The sequence below is a fragment of the Nothoprocta perdicaria genome, unplaced genomic scaffold, assembly GCF_003342845.1.
Source record: "Nothoprocta perdicaria isolate Ctin4 unplaced genomic scaffold, notPer1 scaffold_65, whole genome shotgun sequence".
NCBI classification, from domain to species: Eukaryota; Metazoa; Chordata; class Aves; order Tinamiformes; family Tinamidae; genus Nothoprocta; species Nothoprocta perdicaria.
The window spans coordinates 3489256-3512964 of NW_020455921.1; the positions used below are offsets into that span (position 1 = coordinate 3489256).

The 23709-nt window shown below is 35.9% G+C and overlaps 1 protein-coding gene across 1 annotated transcript in view; it reads left to right on the forward strand.

Moving 5' to 3' along the window:
- The window catches only part of ST18 (ST18, C2H2C-type zinc finger), a 163743-nt gene that overhangs the window by 114162 nt on the left and 25872 nt on the right, over positions 1-23709 (forward strand). The window contains exons 6-12 of the mRNA XM_026050101.1: positions 1335-1525; positions 5600-6397; positions 8757-8891; positions 10726-10816; positions 12424-12528; positions 13912-14117; positions 17106-17317. Of these exons, the coding sequence (XP_025905886.1) occupies positions 1335-1525; positions 5600-6397; positions 8757-8891; positions 10726-10816; positions 12424-12528; positions 13912-14117; positions 17106-17317 (1738 nt within the window). The remainder of the gene's footprint in view (positions 1-1334; positions 1526-5599; positions 6398-8756; positions 8892-10725; positions 10817-12423; positions 12529-13911; positions 14118-17105; positions 17318-23709) is intronic.

Below are 23709 nucleotides of genomic sequence, written 5' to 3' on the forward strand. Positions count from 1 at the left end.
AAAAAGCTTAAATCAGACACTTATGACTAATGTTAATGAAATGATATTAACACATGGGCATGCATGTGCCAGGGGAACCCCAATTGCAAAACGTTGTGAAAGAACAATGTATTTTACATACTTTTTGTATAAATACATACATACATTTTGGCTAAACATTTCATTCAGAATGCATAACTGTATTTTCAGCATATGTATATGTGGAAGTTTAAGCACCTAGCCCATAGTAGAGTAGTGGGGAAAAAAAAAAAAAAAGTTTTCCTTGACCAAAATGATCGAATGACTAAATCTAGCAAGCATTGCATTTCCTAGTCATACACAATAGCTATTCAGTCAGTCAGCTTTCTTATTCTCTCCTAGYACAGTTTTATAATGATCAGCATTGTCATGATTATGCCTAAGCAAATGACAAGAAATTAAGATTTTTCAACTGTGTTCAGAATCACACAGTTACAAKGAAGCACAAAGCAACAACTGAAACACTATCAAACACAACCTGTAGATTAGATATATCAAAATATGGGTATATTCCAAGACACTGTTGCAATTCAATTCACATAGGCAGGTATCATCCAGTGTAAGAGAGGGGGGGCCTGACATAGTCTGAATGGTAACTAATGATTGTGTCAAACGTACAAATACATTCAGAAACAATACATGATATTAATTGCATAAAATTTATGATGTCTTTTCCCTCGTGCCTAATTCTATATGGCCCTTTTTCATTAATCTCAGGGGTAATAAAACACTGGATCATGCAAAGAGAGGGGGGATCATAGCAAAAGTAAACATACAAACCCCTGTGATCAGAACACAAAGGACACGAGCAATTTTCCATACTAATGGAAAGATAAAGGAGCTAAAGGTTTGAAAGGTCATAGTGTAACTGGTGGTATATTTTTCACATTAGCTGTTTCTCTGGATTATCTGTCCAGTCTAAATCTTTGTTCATCCTTTCCTGGGTTTATTTATTTTACTGCAGAACAGAGCTTAGATTAACATATGCTTATTTAGGATTAAGGATGTTGGGTTATGAGTATTTTGGTTTTGTCCTCCTCCCCATTCCCCTTCCCACAAATAGGCTTTGGCAGCAGTGAAAAAGAAATGGCACAGTGGATTTGCCTGTGCCTTGACCTTTGAATACATGAGCTAAAACTAAATATCCACTAAACGCTACTAGCTGAAACTGCAAGTGAATTAGTATTTTGTCATTCTTCATTTTTCTGTTTGAAATTAAAATAGAAGATGGTGCTATTGGTTTAATAATTTCCCATCACTTCTCCCACTTTTTTTTTTTTTTTCCTCCATCATCACCCATTTCTCGATCATTTCAGTGCCTACAAATGTTCTATGGCTAAGAAGAGAAAAGCCGAAGAGCAGCTTTCAGGCGTTCCAGTCAACAAAAGAAAATCCCTGTTAATGAAACCTCGCCACTACAGCCCCAGTTTGGAATGCAAAGAAGAAAATGAAGACAGGACAGATGTACAGGCAGACCTTAATGTCCTTGAAAGCAGTTCACCTCCAGGTAGCTGTGCAGTATGCCTCTGTTTGAATGTGAATTCCACGGACAGGAAGATATGAAGCATCCTATCTTTAAAAAGGATGTATAGTGTGTTTGGCTTGTAACAAAATTGGAAGGATGCATTACTGTCTAAGTATAAGCATTATACTTCAAATTATTTTGTACAATAACTGCTCATGRAGTCTAGTAAATGCTTTGTAGGTTACAGACATCCACTACGGCAGATCATATATAGAGCAGCATCTGCTTCTTCTCTAGCTCTATCAAAGGTTAAGTCCACCACTGAGAAAAACACATTTATGAAAAACTGGAATATAAAGAACTTTTTTTTAATGAAGAAAATCCAAACTACTTAGCAAAACATTGCTCACTTTAACATTTAGCAAAGCAGTCTCATGCATGTGACTGCTACATGTGTTGTATTTAATACAATTATGGACTCAGCACCTATATTATACTTGTTATTCCAACTCTGCTAAGCCAAACATATCCAACAATTTATAGAGAGTTCTCCAATGTGCATGCTGAAGAATGCTGAAGAGGGCAAGGGAGATAAAAAGGCATAGCTTTAATATGTCCTTATCATTTTTTCTTTGTAATATATGTAATACGTTTACATGTGCATATTATATATACATATAAACACGAAAAATGAATTACAAAAATTAAATTAAATTTGTGTAAGAAGTCTTACACAAATTGTTATTAAGGCAAGGGGAATCAGTGGAATATGTGCTGCATTAGTTTTAAATGAAAATTTCATCATTAGATTGCAAAGTCAAGATAAAAAAAGGTTATCTGGAAGTGGTGAATTGGTAGTCACAGGTGCAATGAAAACCAATTGGAGCATATATTACATTCAGTTGCTTTAATTGGTTATTACAATTGTATAAAGGTATTTTATTGTCAACTTCTATTATAAGAACTATGATTAGGGATTTGTAACTCCATTCACTTTAAACAGAATTTCCTTTAAAATTTTATTTTGCACATATTTTAAATATGAATACTACAAAATAGATGAATTGAGAAGTCTGTCTTTCAGATTAAGAAGCTGATTCTAATATTATTGAAATCAGGGGTGGACTTTGATTTTTTGTTTGTTTTCAATATATCAAATATTTCAGTAAATCATCACTTGTGAGTCTTCTAGAAAGAACACTTCAACAGATTCAGACATTCTTGCAAATGTTCGAATCCTATTGATATGAAGAACTAAACTGGAACTGCCCCTTCCAGTAGAAAGTCGATTAGCAATGTGATACCCAATGACTGCTTCTTTGTGATGAYATCACTAAGCCAAATTCATCAAGTAAAAAGCATCAAAAGCATCAAAAAGCAAAAAGCATCATTGTTTTCACTGCCTGTCAAGGCCTGCAAAAATATTTTTATCTATTTTTATTATTTAAGATTTTTATAAGCGTTGCCTCAGTAAAGTGCTGTCTTTTCCTTGTATTTTCTGTACAGCTCAAAGAACTCACTGAAGGAAAAGCACCTTGCTGAGTGGAGAGGTAGAGCATATGCTGATGTAGAGAGAAACCAAAGTTACTTAACTTTTTCTTTTAAAAGGAAAGTGTTGGATCAGGTTCACTAATATAAACATAGGAGAACTCTACTTGCCCCCAACAAGTCACATATTCAGCCAGAAGAAAAAAAAATCTTAAAAATAAATTTGGTATCAGTTAGGTTTCACCAGATCTGCTTGTGTCAGTGATAATACATGCCAACCATTTTGTTTTAATTTTACCAGCTAAAGTAGCTGAAAACAAACATCAGATAGAGCATACAGCTGGCCTGGGCATGCAGGTTTATTTACAATTTCTTAGTATAATATCGTTTAGTTTATTGTGAACTCATGATTCTTGTCAGATGGTTTGTTAATACTTCAGTTCATGGATTGTTGCAACTGTAAACTAAGCTCAGCTTTGATTATTTTCGCAGGAAATTTTTAGCCTATAAGAGTGAAAACCTGAGACAGCTGAACCATTAAGACTGGTTCAACGACAAATTTTTAAATGTTGCATTTAAAAATTCTTCATTATTTTAGCATCAATTTTGGTGGTTCAGGTATCAATAATCTCAATTATGTATTATCTATAATATTTTTCATCTTGCATTTGGTTTGTCATTCTTTTACCCCCCCTCAAAAAAAAAATAGTAATTTAAAAGATCAATTGCTATTGGTCTTGCATTGTTTTGTTTTGTTTTGAAGGCTGGGGAGATTTATTTTAAAACTAGAAACCCTTGTCTTTTAAAAAGAGGTGAGATGTCATTTTTATCCAAAGGACAGAGAAGCAAATAATAAAAACTCAGGCAATTATTTAACAAAAGTTTGTTATAGACCCAAATCATCATTCTTACTTGCTGAGATGTGAAAAGACGGCAGACTTTTTCATTCAGAAGGCTGCAATGTGTGTGGTGCTCTACCAGCTGCTAAAAAGTTGCATGAAGGTTACAGACATTTTTTTAAATGCAACTCTATGTACACAGTGCACAAGGCCACCTCTCCTTGTGTGAATCCAATTTTCGGAAGAAGAATAAGAATTAATCAATATTTTCTTTTAACATATAACAAACAGTTGAACCAAACAATTATGTAAACTGGAAATGACCCAAAATGCTAACAGTTTGGCAGCAGTAAAGTGAAATGCATTGTGGTGCACATGTGCATTTTTGTCCCCCTTTTCCCCTCCACAATAATCTGCACTTAATAGGAATATTTTAAACTATGTAGCTAAGCAACAGAGGTAATTGTTGCTTTCTAGAGCTTTTGTTAGGCACTCTAACACAGCCCAAATATGCATAATTAGGTATAATGTCTATAAATCATTATTGTACACATGTGGGTAGTTAAGTGGATTGAGAGAATAGTTCAATGAATTGGACATATTCACTGAAAATGCTTTTTATTTGTTTTCTGTAGTTCATAATACTTTAAAATTATCATAACCCTTTACACTTTTTCTTAATAGCTCGCTGTGTTATTGAGAGAAACTTCATTTGCATTTTAGACTATGCTTAATTTATTATTTAAACCTGGAGTTCTTCTGATTCAGGAGAGGACAGATACATCTTATCAAATAGTCTCTGCTTGTTTATTCATTCTCCTTTCTAGGAAGTAAAATGTTAAATTTTTCAGTTTATGTTGAATAGATCCCAACAAAAGAATGTACCCTATAATCAGCATTATTGAAGGGGCTAGTGTTGTGACTAAATTCTTCCCTTCATCCAAAAATGCTTTTAGTTACTATGGCAATATTTACTTGATCCTGGCAAACCAGTGTTGATTTTAGAGAGATAATTACCAGAAAGGAAGATGATGGAGATGTATTTTTGAGTGTCCTTGTCAGAGGAAATGTTTATAAAAAATTAAATGAAATACAAAAGGCGTATTGTCTTCCACACCGACAACCTCTCCTACATGCAGCCTCCATTACCTGCTAGCTACTGCTTTTCTTCTGAAGAAAGATGTTTATAAAGACAGGATGCACTTCAGTGGTGTCTTTAACAAGTCCTTTATGAGTCTGTACATAACAACCATTTCAGTTTGCCTGTACATGACCTGATCTAACACTTAATGTGGCAATTGCAAAGGCTACCAGGAGCTCGCCCTTTGTAAAGTATTGAGCTTTTGCCTTCAAGGTCTTTCAAGGGATTTGGAATGATGTGAAAAGCAACTAGGGGGCTATTTTGAGGAAATATTCGGGAATCCTAGATGAGGAACAAGTGAAAATATAGATTAAAGGAATTTGGAAGTGTGTGTTTGCATGCATTTAATATGTATACTGAATTGTATTTATATGAATGTCATCTTTACTATCACAGAAAAATAACAACATATTTATTTATTATGTAACTTTGGWCTATAGAGTGGATATAATCTCAAACGGACTTTTCTTGATGCTGCAAGCAGTCATTTTAGATGAATTTGTGGTACATACAATCATTTCAGAGTACCCTTGAGTATAAAAATAAAAATTGATAAATAAATAACTAAAATTCTACAATATATTAAAAACAGTCATTCTTACATATTTTTCTCTTGGGTTTTTTTTTTTTTTTTTTTTCCAAATATAGATGAAAATACTGCAAAATCATTTGAGGAAACCTCTCATCTGGGTGGGCAAGAAAATTCCAGTCAAAAGAAAGATAACTACACCAGCTACCATGACATCATGGCCAAATCTTTGATGAACATGGGAAAACTAGCAAAGGATGTACCCAGTCAAGCAGTGGCAGAAAATCTAAATGACAGTGGCATTCACTCCTTAAAAATAGAAAATGATGACACTGATGAATGTTACATGATTAACTCAGCTGAAGAAAAGGTAAAGACTGGCATTTCTGACCCAAAATACTGTTCATCTGAGGAAAATGAAAGTACTTCTGAAATTATGGACAACGAGTGGGAAAGCTCTTCAAACTTTTCAGAAGAAACTAACGYAAAGCCCCATGTAACTCAGAAATATATTGTAGAGTGTAATCAACCGAGCATCTTGGAAGCCTCGGAAATTAAAAAAGAAGAAGTAGAATTTGGGCCTTGTGAAAGAGTATGTGATTCAGAAACAGAACTAAGAGCATCCCAAGAGCCTAACCCAGAACCCTTTGAAAAGAGAATTCAGCATCCATTCCCTGAAAGTGAAGAAGATGACAATGAGTGCCTGTCAGAAACTACAGAAGTGTCAGTTGATTTAGACAAAACAAAAGGCAACTTGAGTTTGCTGGAACAAGCAATAGCTCTGCAGGCAGAGCAAGGCCATGTGTTTCACAGCACCTACAAGGAACTGGACAGGTTTCTTCTGGAGCATCTAGCAGGGGAAAGGAGACAAACCAAAGTTATTGACATTGGTGGGAGACAGATATTCAGCAACAAACGTAAGGAAGTATTTTTGGCTGTTCTTATTGGCTTAAACATTTATCCTATGACTGATAGAGGACTGTGAGCTAGATTTTATAGTAACAGTAAAGAATCTGGAATTTAGCTGGTAATTTTGTTAATTACATACCTTCCCACTACTGCCTTGCAGCTAACCAGGTTAAACACTAGGTACTTGGCTTCCTGCCAAACCACTGTGTCAAGCGATCAGTAATGGCTACTAAAAGGGCTGGGTAGCTGGCACTGACACTCCTCCTCCTCACCCTGCTTCCTCTCCCCCTCCTACACAGCACCTCTCCTCTCCACCTCCTGCGTAGCACGCTAATACCTACCCCCTGAATTTCATCAGCCAAGAGAAGGTATTTGAATCATGCTCAAGGAAAGGTTAGAATGAAAAAGTAACCTCTTCTAAACACASCACCTTATTCCTAAGCCTAAGTGTGTTTTCTAAGGCTTGTCTTCTTCACATATCAACAATTACTCTCTTGGGCACTGCAAATATTACAATAGTTTAGTTATCTAAAGTATTTACAATGTCTATAATAACTTAGAAGGAGTTTTTAAGGAGTTGCAAGTATATTATATTTCCTGTAGCAGTAAGGTAGCATATACACTTTATCTGTCTCAGATGTTTCATTAACATGTCTTAAGCTGTATATGCAAGGTATTAGCCTACTCCTCTGCTAAATTACATTAACCTTTATTTGCTCGGATGACTCTGATCTGTGCAGGAATCTTACAGATACCTTTTCTTATCTTGAGACCAGCTTTGTTTACCAGGGATCACTTTGGAACCAATGTGACTTTCTTCCAGTGCACTTAGGAAGAAGTAGCATGAAGTAGAATTCAGCGATAGCAGAATTTAGCCCTTCCTAAGTCACTGCACATGACTGCAAAATGTAACTGGCAGGATAACTCAGAGCTAGTATTCACAGAGAAAATGTTTTTTGATAATTTTGTCCAGGTTGTATAAATACTATGTGTCAATGTGGTGTGAGGAACAATTCTTTTTTAATTCGCAAATTAACTGTTATTTTTAATGCTGAAGTCTTTTTTTCTTTATTTTTTTTATGCTTTCTTAAGTCCAATGCCGAACACATGGTTTAAATTTACATTTTTTCCATGATTTTAATATTAAAATTAAATTACTTTTTAGTTCCCGCTTTATTTTCTGTGCATCATTGCAGCAAAGAGTTTCCTACAGTGCCTTCTCACTCTGTATTTGCAGATTCTGAATGGCATGTGGTCTCTTTCTGGTCTCTCTTTTCCTTTCTCCTTTTTTTTTTTTTTTTTTTTTAAACTTGCCAGGATGTTTAACCCTTGACTGTCTCTGGTGATCCTGTCCCTAAACACATTCTACCTGGTATCCTACCAACCAAAATGTGCTCTAAGGAGGCTGCTTCCTGTGCTGGCTGCAGTTGTTTTTCCCCTCAAAGCTGGATGCTGTTGGCAGCCAGTCACAGACAAAGCTAAWACCACCCTCAGCAATTTATGCGGCCACTTCCTGCACATTTCTCACAAGAGAATTTCTGGATCAGAATTCAGTCCTTTCTCACCCAGACTTTTTGATCCTGCCTTGGAAATCAAATAAAGGCTTTCTGACCAGTGCTTCTTGCACAATTCCCTGTGCTTGTAACAAAAATTGGGAAGGCACTGTGCCGGTTACAGGTTGGGAGCTGTGGGACTGGGCTCAGCCCTGGCCTTTGAAAGGGTATCGGCTGCTCCATGTTTTCACTGTCATTGTGGGCTGCTCCACAAAGCAGCATTGCCACATGTACCAGAGGGAACTGCTTGCCTTACCTCTCAGATGTATAAGTGGCATGGATTCAGTTTCCTAACAAAGAGCACACAGCCCAGAGATCTGCGATATTTAAGGAATGGCTTCTGTTTGAAATGCTTTTTGTTTGTTTGTTTATTGCATACCTCAGCTTTTATTTGGTTATCCTGGCTTCCTGAAGTCTGACATTAACAGAGTAAAAGATTCTTTCTATGTTTTTTTTTTTTTATATATATTTTATTTTTATTTTTTATTCTTTTATAGATCTGGCTGTTTGTTGACACCGCCAGTCCTCTGGCTTATTGGATTGTGGCATGTGTCCTGTCTGAGCCTCTGAATAGAATAAATGACACTGCAATCCTAAAGCAATATCGTTTAGCACATAAATGGCATGCAATGGGGGAGCTATTCTTAAAGGACATGGTGAAAAACAAGAAATTCTTAAATTGCTTAAGTTTACATTGAAGCTCGGTGTAGGAATTGCATCTCAAGTACAAAAGAAATATTATCATGCTGCAACAATCACTGAGCAGAATGCAGGGTCTGCAACCAAACAAAATCCTTCTCTGATTTCTCTGCAGATTCACCCAGACCTGAAAAGAGAGAAACCAAATGTCCCATCCCAGGATGTGATGGCACGGGACATGTGACTGGGCTGTACCCTCACCACCGCAGTCTCTCAGGCTGTCCTCATAAAGTTAGACTGCCACTAGAAAGTGAGTATCCTCTGCAGCCCAGAACAGCAGCTGGATCTGGCCCAGTACTCTTGGTCATGTGTGTTCATGTTGGAAAAAAACCCATAAATATTCTAAGTGAGATTGCAGAATGAGSCTGAGAGAGGAGCTATCGCACTTTCTCTGCCCTCCAGCTCTTAGTCGCATCCTGATTCCCACTCTTGTGAAAGCACTCAAGCACTCAAGCACTACTTAACAGAAGCATTTTAAGAAGTTCTTGGTTCCTCAGATGACCCAGGAAGAAAAAGATCACAGAGAAGCTCTCCACTTGYTTCCAGGAGAACTACATGCTGTAGTCCTATGAAACTTATTGATTATGTTTGTCCCTGCCTTTGGTAAGGCACAGTCCACAGAGATTCCCTGTCCTTATTTCAGAACCATGGCCCAATTAGTCATGCCCCAACTCAGGGTGCTCTATTGCAATTTCCAATAATTAGAGGCCTAGGACTTACTTGTTCAGAGGTGTTTCTTGTATCCTCCTTAATTCTCAGCTTGAAAAGGTTACTTTATTCAGTACAAAGAGAAAAAAATCCCTGTCTTGATCTACAGCATATCCCTCTCCAATGGCTCCATGTCATGCTAACTTTTGYATGGCTGCTCTAGTCTGATTTTCGTTTTTATCTGTGCTAACCTGATTATATTTATTTGTATATGTCTACATGTTATATATGTGTATGTATCATCTTGTGATACAATGAAATGATACATAATAAGCAAAAATGTAATGTGAAATTGCTTTTGAGAAGACTTTCTAAGATGTCTTTCTACAGTAGTATGCATAGCATCATATTACAAATTGTTCGTAACTGTGGCTCTCCTTTTTTAAAAGTCTGTTACTAAAATATATTTATGGAAACATCTGTTGAGTTAAGCAGGCTGCTGTACTTGTAAGGCCATAGCAATATCAATATTTTTTAAAAAGTGAAGTCCTTATTAATTATCACACTTCCGATCAGATATCTTCTGTCCTGCTAGGTAAAAACTAATTATTTGTAACCAAAATTTGCTCCTTGACAGAACAAACCAGTTGACTGACCTTTTGAAGCATTATGCCCCGAGGAGTAACGCAACACTAGAGTGATTAAGGAAGACACACAGATATAGTCTGTTTTATACAGACATACATGTGCCTTTGGTAAAGATGATCCACATCAAAAGACATGAGAAATTTTACAAGCAACAGACTGAATTCACTGCTTATGAAGTTGTCTCTGCAATGATTTTTGTTGGCCTGACTGTAAACCACTGCTTGGAGGTGTGACCRATTGATCTAAAGTGGCTTCAGATCAGAGTAGGTGATAGGAAGAGACAAAGAATCAAAGCAAGTTTTTTTTTTTTTTAGAATAAGTCACCTTACTTAGATGCAAGGGATAAAATGGCTTCTTTAATCTGAGATCTTGCCTTTTCTGAGCCAGAGAGAGAAGAGTATTTATGTTGTAACACAGCTGTGTGGCCTGAGGCCTTTCTATGACCTCCCTTTTCAGACTGTTTTTAACAGTGTGTAAGCCAGAGGGAAAAGGATCTAATGACATAATATCCTCGCTAACTTGCTAACTTCCACATTCATTCTTTTGAAAGCCTTGGAAATAATACTGTAGGTGGGAAACTGTTCTACATCTATGTAGACATAAGCTGGTATATCTTGGAAACTCTGGCCTTGCTGAGCTGTAGGTCCTTTGCATCTCCTGGTCTTTTGTGGCCAAAGTGTGACAAAGCTAAGAGTCTTCTAAGTCASAAGAAGGAATACTCGTATGTTTTAACATCTATATTTTTTTCATTAATATATGTTTTATCACTTTTTATTCTTCCTGTTTAGTTCTTGCCATGCATGAAAATGTTTTAAAGTGCCCCACGCCAGGATGTACTGGAAGAGGACATGTCAACAGCAATCGCAACACACACAGAAGGTAGTTCAGAACAGTTCCTGTCCCTCTCTACTTCAAAATTTACATGTACCAAGGAGCTAACTAACAAGCCTATCTTGGCATTACCTGTGATATGCTGCACTGAAGAATGCCTATGAATCACAAGGGTAGTGGGTATAATTTATAGCTAGATAATTGTGTTTAACTTCATTATAGGAAAAAAGGCTGCAGCACTGAGTATGGCAAATTACACTACTCTTTTTTTTTTCCACAAATGAGATTTGTATTATCACTACATCATAGTGTTCACAGCAAAACACTATCATGTAAATGTCCTATGAATGAAAAAATACCATATTATTACTACAACTGGAAATCCCAAGTGAAACTTAAGTTTTGTTTTTTTAAACACATACATAGTAGACCTTGGCATGAATTTTCCATCAAGGCACATTCTATTTTAGCAAAATTGGAAATTTGAATCAGAATACTGCAGAACTTCTGTAAAACCTAAGCCCACGTATTATCCTCAGGAATGTCAGCTTCCCACACAAAGCACTTTTTCCTGCTTAACTCTCCCTGCAGGGAGAAAGCAAAATTGAGAAAAGGCGTCCAGACAGGCAGCTGGGGCATCACAGCTGGGCTGCAGGTGAGGCAGAAAGCTCAAGCGCTCTGTCTCCAGCAAATGACGTTGTGAGCACAGCACTTGTCAGGATTGCTTTCTGTTGGAAGCCAGCACGTCAATATAATTTCACTGTGGTTCTTCTAAGGACTACTCCTCTAGAGAAATACCTTTTCAATCTTATGGCCAAACTTGGGACAGAAAATTGTCAAACAAACATTTGTTTGTTGGATTGGATTTTTTTTTAATTGCTTTCTAATTTTGAGCCAATCTCGTACAAGGTGGCAAAAAAAMTGATTAATCGGTTATTGTGTGAGAGGTTTGAAAGCAAGGATTAGAACATCACATTACTGTCTGTAATTTGGGAAAAAAAAAAAAAAAAAGGTAAAGCAAAGTCTATACCTGAGAGGTCACAAGCTCAACTATAGCAAATTGTAAGAGGTAAGAAGAMAATGAGCTATTAAAAATATTTTCATTCTTTTTTTTTCCTGGTTTAAACCCTCTATCATCCTTGCAGTACACTAGCTGTATCATAAACAATTCTTTAATAGGACAAGATGAAACATTCTAATTTGGAAAAAAAAACAGAAAAAAAATAAAAAATAATSTTTAAATGATAGAAATGTGTATTTTGGAAACAACCATTATTCAGGTACCCCTGATTTTTTCTCAGATCCTTTCCTTTTAATTAGTAGGGGACTTATTCCTATGTTTGGCTGATAAAATAAATATCATTTGTCAAATAATTAAATAGCATCTTGCTTGCCACCAAACCTCTAAGGGGAACAGTGAAAATCTCCTGTATGATTCAGTTTCCAAATATTTCACCTCAAATACAAAGATTTCACAGATTAGCATAAGGGAATAAAAGCACATGAATCTGGGCCAAAATAGCATCATCTGTTTCCATGGGTGCAGAGGGTTTCAGTTCAATGACATCGAGTTCCACAGTACATATTTTCTGTATTAACGATTGGATTTTAACATTTTTCTTCTTGTTTATTTTCTCCATCTTGTTTTTAAACAGTCTTTCAGGTTGTCCAATTGCTGCAGCTGAAAAGTTGGCAATGTCCCAGGAAAAGAACCAGGTCGAGTCACCGAAAGCTGGGCAGGGCTATGATCAGACTCACAGGTAGGAGACCTTTTCAGCTAGTGTTTCCAAAGTATTTCTACATAAGCACTATGGTTGTGTCCTCAGATCTTTCACCCACTTCAGTTCTTACTGAGATAAACACATTTTAGCAAAATTATCCGCTGCAAAAATACATAACTTGACTGTATCTTAGAATTATCAAACTTCATTCTAGTGGTCTTTGTGAGTAAAACTAACATTATAAGACTACATTCATAACTTTTGAAAAGCAAATAWTTTTTTTCTAGTAAATGTTAATTCAAAGTAAGTAAACTGAGCAATGATTCTCAAATGTCTTTCTCCAGTAAACCATAAAATATTTTTTCAAGTGATTCATTTGTTGTAATAATTTGGCAACTGAAACTTGATTAAAGATTTTTTTGATACTATTTTTGCACAATCCTCATTTATTTTGTGGTCCTTTTGAAAGTAATTTTCCAGTGATCCCAAGTGGCATGTAATACACATACTGCAGGTATCCAAAAGCATTGAGAAATTTGCTCATTCTATTTCTCCACCATTAATTAATTCATATTTTTAGTTGCTTTATTTTAAGTTTATTGGTTTAATTAGTTTAATTTATTTTTTATACAATAGCATCTAAAAGAGGAAACAATTTTTATTGCAATTCTATTTTGTTTAAGAGTTATATAGACCCTACAGACATGCATAATTTGCACATCATTGGCACCATGACCATTACAACCTATTATATTCAGGTCTATTTGGGGACACTTTAATTTGTGGATTATTGACATGATCAGCTCTAATGGTTCCTTCAGAGCCATTACAGAATATTATGTCCATGTGTCTGCCAGCCACACGTGCCTTGACTCTACATATGAAAAGTCCTTAGGAAATTACTAAAGACAAGTAGTTACTGAACAGCAGCTAAATGGAATAACACACTATAAATCATTATTTCCTCCCAAATAGCAGAGGCAATTATTTTGGATCATCTTGTATTATATTTATATAATATTATTTCACAGTAAAGTGAGAACAGTCGTGATCCGTAACACTAAAAGTCCATAACATTTCTGTCTAGTCTGGACAACCTTTAGAAAAAAAAAAAAATCATCCTACAGTAGTAATCTAGAAGTAAATCAGTATCTTTCTTGTAAACAGCCTGCAGCATTACTAGAGAATAGTAGATATTTTAGTGACCACATCTTTGTATTTATAGAATTACTCTTTGACTACTAGATCACCCATAAGGATTATATTATTTATTTCTTATATACGCCAACTAATAGGTTTTACATGTGATAAAAGTACTTGCTGATACTGAACTGCATCCCATCTTGCAATGAGAAGAAATTTAAAGATAAGCTTGTTTTGCCGTTTCTGTGTTTCTCATTCTTTTCCTTATTCGCTCTGCAGGACAAGTGTAACTAAGCAGCCTGAAGTCACTCAGTACRATTACAGAACTTCCCAGCCAGTCACATCCTCCAGAGCCACGTTGATGAAAGAACAGGAGAAGTTTGGGAAAGTGCCATTCGATTATGCCAGCTTTGATGCACAAGTCTTTGGCAAACGCACAGTGGCACCAGTGGTGCAAGGACGAAAGACACCTCAGTTCTTCGAATGTAAGCTTGAAATTCCATTTTATCTTGAAAGATGAGCAAAAAGCTTTTTTAAAATTATTTTTATTTTTATTTTTATTTTTATTTTTATTTTTATTTTTATTTTTATTTTTATTTTTATTTTTATTTTTATTTGTTTGCTTGTTCTGTTTTCAAACTTATAAGCATCAAAGAATCTGTAGGAAGCTTCTGTATCTGCTTGCGGCCAGAATGTTAAAATAACTATAAGTGATTAGAAGATTTATATTCTTTTTTGTTCCTCTTTTTAATTTTTTTTTCCTCTAAAAGTCATCACTGGTGGGGGAGGAAAGGACAGGAGAGAGTAAAAAGGAACGATATACTTTTTATCTGTCACTTTCCCCCTTAGCTAAACTGTAATATTTTTATTCATGTGATAACATSCTGCCATGAGAAGTCCCATTGAATATACCTGCACAAGACATTATGAACGGCAGTACAGAAATATCCAAGTTATGTTTTAAGAGGCATTTTCGATGTCTTTTAACTACATATACAGATTTGCTAGAGTACTACTCTGTACAAATGTAATATCACAGTGTGAGCATTTATTACTTTTTTCATATAATCTTCAYAATCTACATGGGAAATTTCAGCAAGATCCTATCATTATTTTAACCACTACAGAATACTCTTGAGTTAAAAGTAACAAAAAAAATCCATTGCCATGAGTGCAGTGGAAAATACGGTGTTGTTATGCCATATTAGGGTTTGGGGGAAAATAGATTCAAAGTGATGAGACAAGAGACTGTCTATGTTTTTTTTTGACAAAAGAAAAGAGTAAATTATATTAAAAAAAAATCCCACATCCCAACAGAGGAGGACATTCATACCAAGGTGAACAGAAAAGCAGAGATTTGATATATGCATTCATTTATCTTGTGTGTGTGCATATATGTGTGAGAGAATATGTATTCATATAGATATTATGTATGTGAGTATCTATGTATTTGTATATATATAAATATACATATATAAAATTGTAAATATAAAATAGATATTTATCTGACTTGGAAAATCATCTTGTTAAATGTAAGCAAATATGTGCACTGCCAGCTAGTTAGGTGGAAGATTTTCCAATTTTGTGTGTAAAATCRAGTGTTCCCTATTAGCTGTCTCTTTGCACAGATGCAACTCTATTTCACAGGTTCATTTCAAGGAAAAAATGATTGAAATGTTTTTATAAAAATGCAAAGCCATACATATGTGATTTATATATAAAATATATCAGAGTTGAGATCTACAGCATGTTATTCTTGTAAAGGCTGTGCAGCATACAGCTATTATTCTAATGGAAAGGTGAAAATAAAAGARAAAGGTGAGTGTTCCAACTATGCGGATATACAAAAGTTGCCAATAGGAATCTGACCATGCAGAGATTGATTCTGTATCCTGTGTAAATGTATAGCCAGCCAAACGTCCATCATCAGTCTTCTGTGGATTCTGCATTCATAAATTTGATTTGCTGGCAAAACAAACATCCTTCATAGCCTGCTTTTTTTGGTTTTTAGAGTGGGTAATGGAAGATGCACCTTTTTGCTCTTTAAGTATCATTTGAAGTTAGCTGTAGTAACTGCTAAAAATGTAGACCCTCTTGCTCATGCTCCAGTTTTACAGCATGGTAAGTAAAATCCTTTTTCATTTGCACTGAAGAAAGGGAGAGCTGAATGATCAGGTTCTTACGCACTGCTCTGCTGAGATGCCTCCAGTGTTTAGGAAAACTGAACATGGCTTTCAGCTGCAGTCAGTGCACACAAGCCAGCATTTCTCTCAGAGTATCCTAAGTTTGAGGAAAGATGAGCTCTTCAGTGTCTTGTGTAGGTCATAGCATTAAAACATACTCAGCCAAAGCAAAAGGATCCATGAGATCCAGCGCCGTRGGCCTCAGATCTTTAAGTGGTGAGCAGATGGCTATACACAAAAATGTTCTTGGTGTATCTGGGTGTAGGCTGAGAAACTGGATTTTGCTTAGTTTTTCTTTGTAGAACACTGTGAGAGCTAAAGACAAAAGAAATGATTATTGTTTACTAAGAGCTGAGATCATGATGCTGTTTTCCCTGCAACACTTAATGACATATCAAACTTCAAAATCCAGAACAGAAAGACTGCTTAGTTCTTTATACGCTATTAGAGTAAATGCTGGTGAWGAAGGCAAAAAACACATTCCCACATTCTCCACTTTTGTGTGTAAAATGCTTTTCTGTTCACCTTAAGTTAGTTTTTCTTAATTGATCTATTTGTACCTAGTAAAGCTACATATTATTTCAGATGATATCAAGATAAAAAGGTGAACTTACGCCRAATTTATTCTGAATGTTCATTGTTGGGTTTTTCTAACTGATTCCACTTGATTAAAAGGTGGATCTAAAAAACTAAAAACTCTCATGCAAACAGGACTGAATATTCTTGAAATGTAATGTCTTATCTGGCTGCTGCTAATTTGTTCAAGAGCCCCATCTTGTTCATTTTACTCCAATAAGAAAAACAATTTGAATATAAGAATTATTTATTCAAGTAGGGCAAGCAGTCTTGCACTGAAGACTGGATAAGTCACTGGGTTTTCTTTTTCACAACAGAATTCTAAGAGAAGGCAGGTATAAGGGCACAATTGTAATTGCATTTGCCCACCAGAGTTATCAGGTCAAGACTGATAATGCACTAATCCTTGTTCAGTCTTTCCCTGGACAACACTGCTTTTAATGCCTCAGTAAGGAGTGAGTAAAATCTGAGTAAAAGTCTTAGATGATTTTTGTTGTAGGTTGTGTATATAGCAAATATATCTTTTTGGTAAAAATCTAATTATCATGTTTCTGAAGCCACTTTCACAGCAAGCATTTATAACATATAGGAAATGGATTGTTTTAAATGTATTCTTTGAATATTTTAATGTTTAAAATTATAATCTGGGAAAAAAAACTATTTAATGGGGAAAATTACATTCATGCAATTGCTAATCAAATCTCTCTTCAACAGCAAAGCATTTTTCAAATCCAGTGAAATTTTCTAATCGACTGCCTAGTGCTAGCGCCCACACACAGAGCCCTTGCCATGCCAACTCTTATAGCTACGGTCAATGTAGTGAAGACACCCACATAGCAGCAGCTGCTGCTATCCTGAACCTTTCCACCCGCTGCAGGGAAGCAGCAGAGATCCTCTCCAACAAACCACAGAGTCTGTCTGCCAAGGTAAGGTAGTCCAAGAACCTGGAGGGTGTGCTAGCTACTGAACTGTGCGAATAAACTGTCTTTCATGTTAGTGACTGCATTAAATACCCAAAAAAAGAGGCTTCTGTTTGCATGCTCTTTTGAAGAGAGACAGAGAAAAAAATGGTAATGTGGTGATCAATTTTGATACAAATAAATAAATAGGATGAATTATGTTCTAACTCTCTTTATAATTGAACCCTAAATATAAGGAGGACAGGGGTACTGGGGGAGAAAAAGAGGATATTTGAAATCCAGCAAAAAAATGTGTATAATGAGTTATATCTGTTTATAGAGGGAGTTTTCCTCCCTCTGAAACCTGTCACTAACAATCGTTTTGGAGGCTGCTAAAAAAAATCATGCAAGTAATCAAGGTGATGTATTTCTAGGAATGGAAACTGTATCTACTGAGTCTGTTGTGTTCTGAGCTTGCAACAGCTTTACAGAGTATGGGGAGGGAAACAACAACTGACTAGTAAAATTCCCCCTTGTACTGGTGGGAAAGAAGAGAATCAGGCCCAGAGCATTTGGAGACAGATAATTTGTGCAAGCCTGTCATAGTGGAAAGCTGCCTAATATTGTAGATGTTTGTGTCTTTCCTGTTTTAGTTTCTTCTTCTTCATTTCCTTACAGATCTTTACGATTTACCAATGGTACTGTGTGAGCTAGGAGCCTTATTTTCTGTGCCATTACATAGTAGTATACTGCTGGTGGAAATAGACATTTTTCTCATGACCGTAGTTGCAGGAGCACTGTTTATTACTCGTATTGCAGTCACACATGCTCTACYGCAGTAAAACTCTGGAAAACTATGGGTAGATGAGGGGATGCATTATCAAAACTTCAGAAGAAATCAATGGAAAGGGAAAAGATGTGTACTTATCAAGAGACAAAATACTGGCTTTGTTTCTGCTGGGAGACATGAGTCATGATATGTGTTCCAAAAAAAGGATAAAATGTGTCTTGAAAGGTAGTGTCATTCTGCTGTTGTACTACTAGGCTCAGTCTGGCTAGAGGTGGCTTCTTGAAAGGCAGTGTCATTCTGCTGTTGTACTACTAGGCTCAGTCTGGCTAGATGTGGCTTCCATGTCTCTTGATCTGCAAAGCTTTTCAGACTTCCATGCTAAAAGCCTAGCTGCTATTCTTTGTGAGGAACTGTACTTTCTAACTTTCTAGTGTTAATACTTCATTGCCTATTCCAAATCTTGCACCTTTTCAAAGTAGACTCTCCTACTTTCCTGTCTTTGGTTTCCACATGTGAGGTATTGGTTCTTGAAAAGGATTTTGGGAGATGCAACAGAGTAAACATTTTAGAGTGTGTCTGTGTGCTGCCCTCATAACTCAAACATTATCCATCCCAAACTTTGCTCATGGAACCTTTCCCAGATGACAAATCCATCCCTAATATCAGCTGCAAACTCCTTCCACTGAACTTCAATAGAGGTTTCTTCTAGCAGGGAAAGGGAAACTGATGCCAATGACTGGATTAAATTGCTGCTGCAGCCTTTGGCTGACCTCGGCAATAGACCTTTCTTGCCAGAGAAGAGCAGTAAAGGGACTAGGCATAACCCAAAGATTTTCTCCTCCATACCTGCTTGACAGTTGCCAAATCATAGGGAAGGTCTGAGTGGATGTAAACATAATAGTAATGATAGTGAGAAACACTTGGGGCACATAACTTCTTCCTCTCACACAGCCAGGAATACAGCCCGAAGGAAAATCACCTGTATATCTTTATATCTGCCTGCCTCCACTCTTGCCAGACTTTCTAGAGGGCATACTGCTGCAAAACGTCTGACAGAAGAATCCGAATTACCGTCTGGCTAGAACACAGACAAGGAAGCCCCAAACATATTTGGTGGCCAAAACCACAAAAGCCCTGCTTTTATTTGGTTTTGGCTATCTGTTACTTTTATGATAGAGAAATAAAAGGGAAACTGGAAATAAATCTCTGGAAACTGTGTCTTCAGTGAAGAGACCTTGTTTCTTAAAATATGAAGCAAAAGTAAGGCGATTTTAAAAAGATATTTACCATCTGTTTATCAATGTTTCTGCATTGTGTTATGGATGGCATTTGCCATAGGGGTAAATGTTTAACTGATAGAATATCTTATATATTTGTTAGATCATGAAAAAATATCCCAGATGTATGAAATATTCTTGAAAACYCACACATTCACCACATTTGACAGTACTTGTTTGGGATGCCGTAAGGTCAGATCTCTTCAGCCCTGCCCTATGCCACACTTCTTTGTTCCTTTGCCAAAGAAAAACTGTGCAGCACAGACCATACTATAGCAGCACAAAGCTCTTTATTTGTAAAGGCGTTTGACTCTTATGTGAGCATCAGGCAGCAGCCACCGATCCAAGTCATGAGCTTCRCAGATGGGAGCCGGTGCAACAGAGCAGGGGCCAATGGGGCTGCATAAGATATGGCAGCAAATCTTTTGCAAGTTCATTTGCAATTGTCATATCTGTAAAAATATTGTGTTTCCAAGTTTCAAAAGCAAACCTTGAACCTCAAACATTTCAAGCAAATGTCATTTTCTTGTTTTCTCTCAAGGCACAACGTGCATATGTTGCTTTGTTTAAACAGGTGGAAAAAACATCAAAACATTTTCTTAGCACGAGTGTTTTCCTGAAGTCTTTTTTTTTTCTTTCTCTCTCTCAAATTGTATTTCTTGAATTTCAAATTGCTGTCCATTTTTTGAAATTTTTGATTTTTTACCTTGAGATTTCATCACTTCTCAGTTATTATGACAATAATAACTGACAATATTTTTATGAAAGAGTGAATATTTTTTACAACGCAATTTAAAATGTCATAAATTTAAATGATTTCCAAATGTATTAAGAAATGTTCTCATATTTTCTATACATCAACTCAAAAGAGAGAATCTGTGTAAAAAAAAACAGAAGAGTAGCAAAAGCAGAGAAATCATATTACACATTAGCAGTGCACTTCTTAAGCAAAATTCATTAAGACTATTCATGTACAAAGATGATCTGCCACCTATAGCTATACAAAAATTCTGAAATAAGAAATTAAAGAATTTAAAGAATAAATTTATTTTGAAATGGACTATCAAATAAAAATGGAAYCTAGTGGAACGTTGTGTGTTATCTATCGGCTGCCTGCAAAATACTAAGATCATCYGATACCTTGATGAGATGATTTGAAAAGTATAGCACTTTATCCAAGCCCACAAGTGCAGACACCTAGAATTATCATATTGATTATTCCCCCATGCAATTCCCATGCAGTCTCATAGCTTTATTTATTCTAACCCTATCGCTTTATTCAACTCTAGTTGAAATCAATAGGAGGACTCCCCTAAAATCTATGTTAGTCCACAGTTTCTTATACAGTATTAGAGTCTACCTTATAACACACCAAGATCTTTCCTATTTACAATTCTCACCACAATCACTCCTCCCAGAGGTAATTGTACTGAGAAGCAATACAGTTTATCATCATCATACTGCTTGCCAAACTTTTTCTTAAATGTTTTGGTGTTTTTCCCACCTGTCTAGAAAAAATGGCATATGCACCCCATGTCTTGAAAGAAAACATGCAAAAATGATACTTGCTAAAAATGTTTAAACTTCATGTTCTCTTTTTGAATAGAATTATGTCATCTCTCCATTCCTGGATATTGATGATGGTTATAATTACATCAGTTATTTCAACAGTGTAGTTAATGCTCAGCACATTTTTTAGGCATGCATTTAGATTCTGTAAAGCCTAAATATAGGACGAAAAACCAGCTAGGGTTATCACGAGATACCATCCTGTAGTATTACTGTGCTTATTACTCCTCAAGTATACTAGTGGCAGTTTTTTTATAATTTATGAATTGTTCTGGGCAGAAGTTGTAACTTCATTTTGACRCAGACATTGCAGGATAATTATAAATATTGTTAATTTGATCAAWAATATTTTTATCACAGCAAAACTCAATAGCTTAAATTGAAGTCTAAAGAATGTTTTACTACATGTGTATTTTTTAAGATTGTTAGTAGAAAAATTTGTACTTTTCTGAATGGATTTTCACTGAGAGTAGTTTTTTGTGCACATGACAACGTATTAGTTTCTGAGTTATTCYCAACACCAGCACTGAAGGACTCTATTGCACTTTTAGAACCAGACTTCTGGACTTACTACTAAGTGCTATGGCAGATGCCAACCAAGGAATACACAAAACCTCTTACATGTTATGATACGACAGGGAGTTAAAGCCACAGGTTTGAAATAAAATTCATACAGACACAATAMTTCACTTTCTGATCCAGCTATGAGATAAAGCTTAACTTGTAATCATTACTTGAGACACATTGCAGAGTATTAAATGTTGTGACCTATCAGATGAACCAAAAGCATATGAAAAAATGCAGGACTCATTTATCATAAAAACAACACCCTTTATTGTCATAGCTGATGCAGTTCAGGTGTAAGGAGTGCACCACAGTTCGGGAAAAATTTCTGCAGTACTAGAGAATGAAGGAGACTGAAAAAGCTTGACTTTTCAGTTCAAGGTACTTGAAGTAGAGAGAGATGCRCACAGAGATGATTATTTGTGTGCAGATTTTTATTAGCCTTCATTTTGGAGGGGTATTCATTGTAGAATATTGCTTGTACCTTATCTTTTCACTGAATAGATCCTGGAATAAAGAAAACTACCTTCAGTCATTTTTCGCTCATTTTTCATACTGAACTCTTTTTTTCCCCTTTTTGCTTGTAAAAGCTAAGGGAGTGATTACACTGTCACCGATGTGGGAGCAGATAAGGAGTAACCTGAATTCAATCACTGTGTTTCTCCTCTCACCCTCATTGATTTTGCTTCATTGCTTCAGTGCCTTTTCTCCTGGTTTACACCAGGGTAAATGTAAATGAGATCAAAGTCAGGCTTTGAAGATTTACACAGCTGTAAACAAATAGAAGTTAGGAAATAATAACATAAATTTACACCTTTATTCTACTTACATTCCCAAGGAAGAATCAGAACAAATTAGATTGATTTTGATAGTTGTATTTTATGTACATCATGATAAATGGATAAATATAGGCCTGTTCTCACAAGCACCAGAAAGGACTGCAGTAAGATCTAGTCTTTACAGAGAACACAGCCCTAGCAAGTCTGCACTAAGCATAGTAAGTGCCACTTTCTTTCCCTGTCTCATAGCATTATTTTAGCATTTTTTTTGCCATTTTTTGCCTTTTTAGGCAAAATTTTTAAATTAATGTAAAAATAAACATGGCAAAACAAGCAAAAGAGACATATTGAGAGGAGGGTGAGATGAGAGTAGGAATGAAAACTGGAATAGTATTTCTGACCATCCTCTTTTTTGAGCTGCCATTTGGATTTTGCTATGAATGCAGTATAGTGATGGCTATTTTATACTGTTCTGAATAAAAAGCCATGCTGTAAACGTGTGATCCATCCTATGATGGGCAAAAAGAGGATATTTTTCCATGACTATATTTAATTGTTGTGTGCATCTGTGAGCTCACTTAAACCCCATCTGTATGCTACTTCACAAACAACCCAGCCTTTCCTTAGCACATGTTGGACAAACCAACTTTTACTAGAATTTTAAGGAAAATGATAATCACTAAGTACTCTCATTAGGAAATGTTCTGCTCATCATTTGGAGATCCTTGTTKCTGCTAATCATATCTGTTTCTCAGAGACAATATATATTTCCTGATATTTTTTCTAGATGCAGATTCATTTGGGAGGGAACCATGATTGCTTTGGTCTTTGTTGTTGTTGCTGTTGCCTTCTGAGTAGTTGATATTTTGTCAGTGACAGAGAATCTGCACTATTTATGGTTTTTGCACTATAAAACTACTGCAGCCCAGTCACATGGCTTCCTTTCCTAAGCCATCTGTCACAGAGGTCTGGAATTTTATGTGAATGTTGGTTGTGCAGACTTAGCCCAAGTTTTTTTATTATGAAAAATGTCAGCAACTACAATATTTAGCATTTTACTTTACATTGGTCATTAAACTTGATTACTGTAGCTCTGTTTCATTGCTATAGTTACATAGCAACTATGAAGCCAAAAAACACTGGAGCGATCATGGCAGAGCTGTATTGTCAGATCCTGGAGTGTGCAGTTGGCACTGATATAGTTAATATCTTGGATTTTTGTAACTAAGGTTTATTAATGCTGGTATAAAAATGTATTTGATATTATACAGATGGCATAAGATGTTGTGGTTACTATGTTATTATCCAGGATAAGCTGCACTGTCAAATTCAGGGCTTAAAACTATCACAGGAGATTAAACTATTTACTAAAAAGGGGCAGAAAGATATAACCAAAGCGTCTTAGTATGAACATATTAGAAGTGTATTTACTTCCCATAA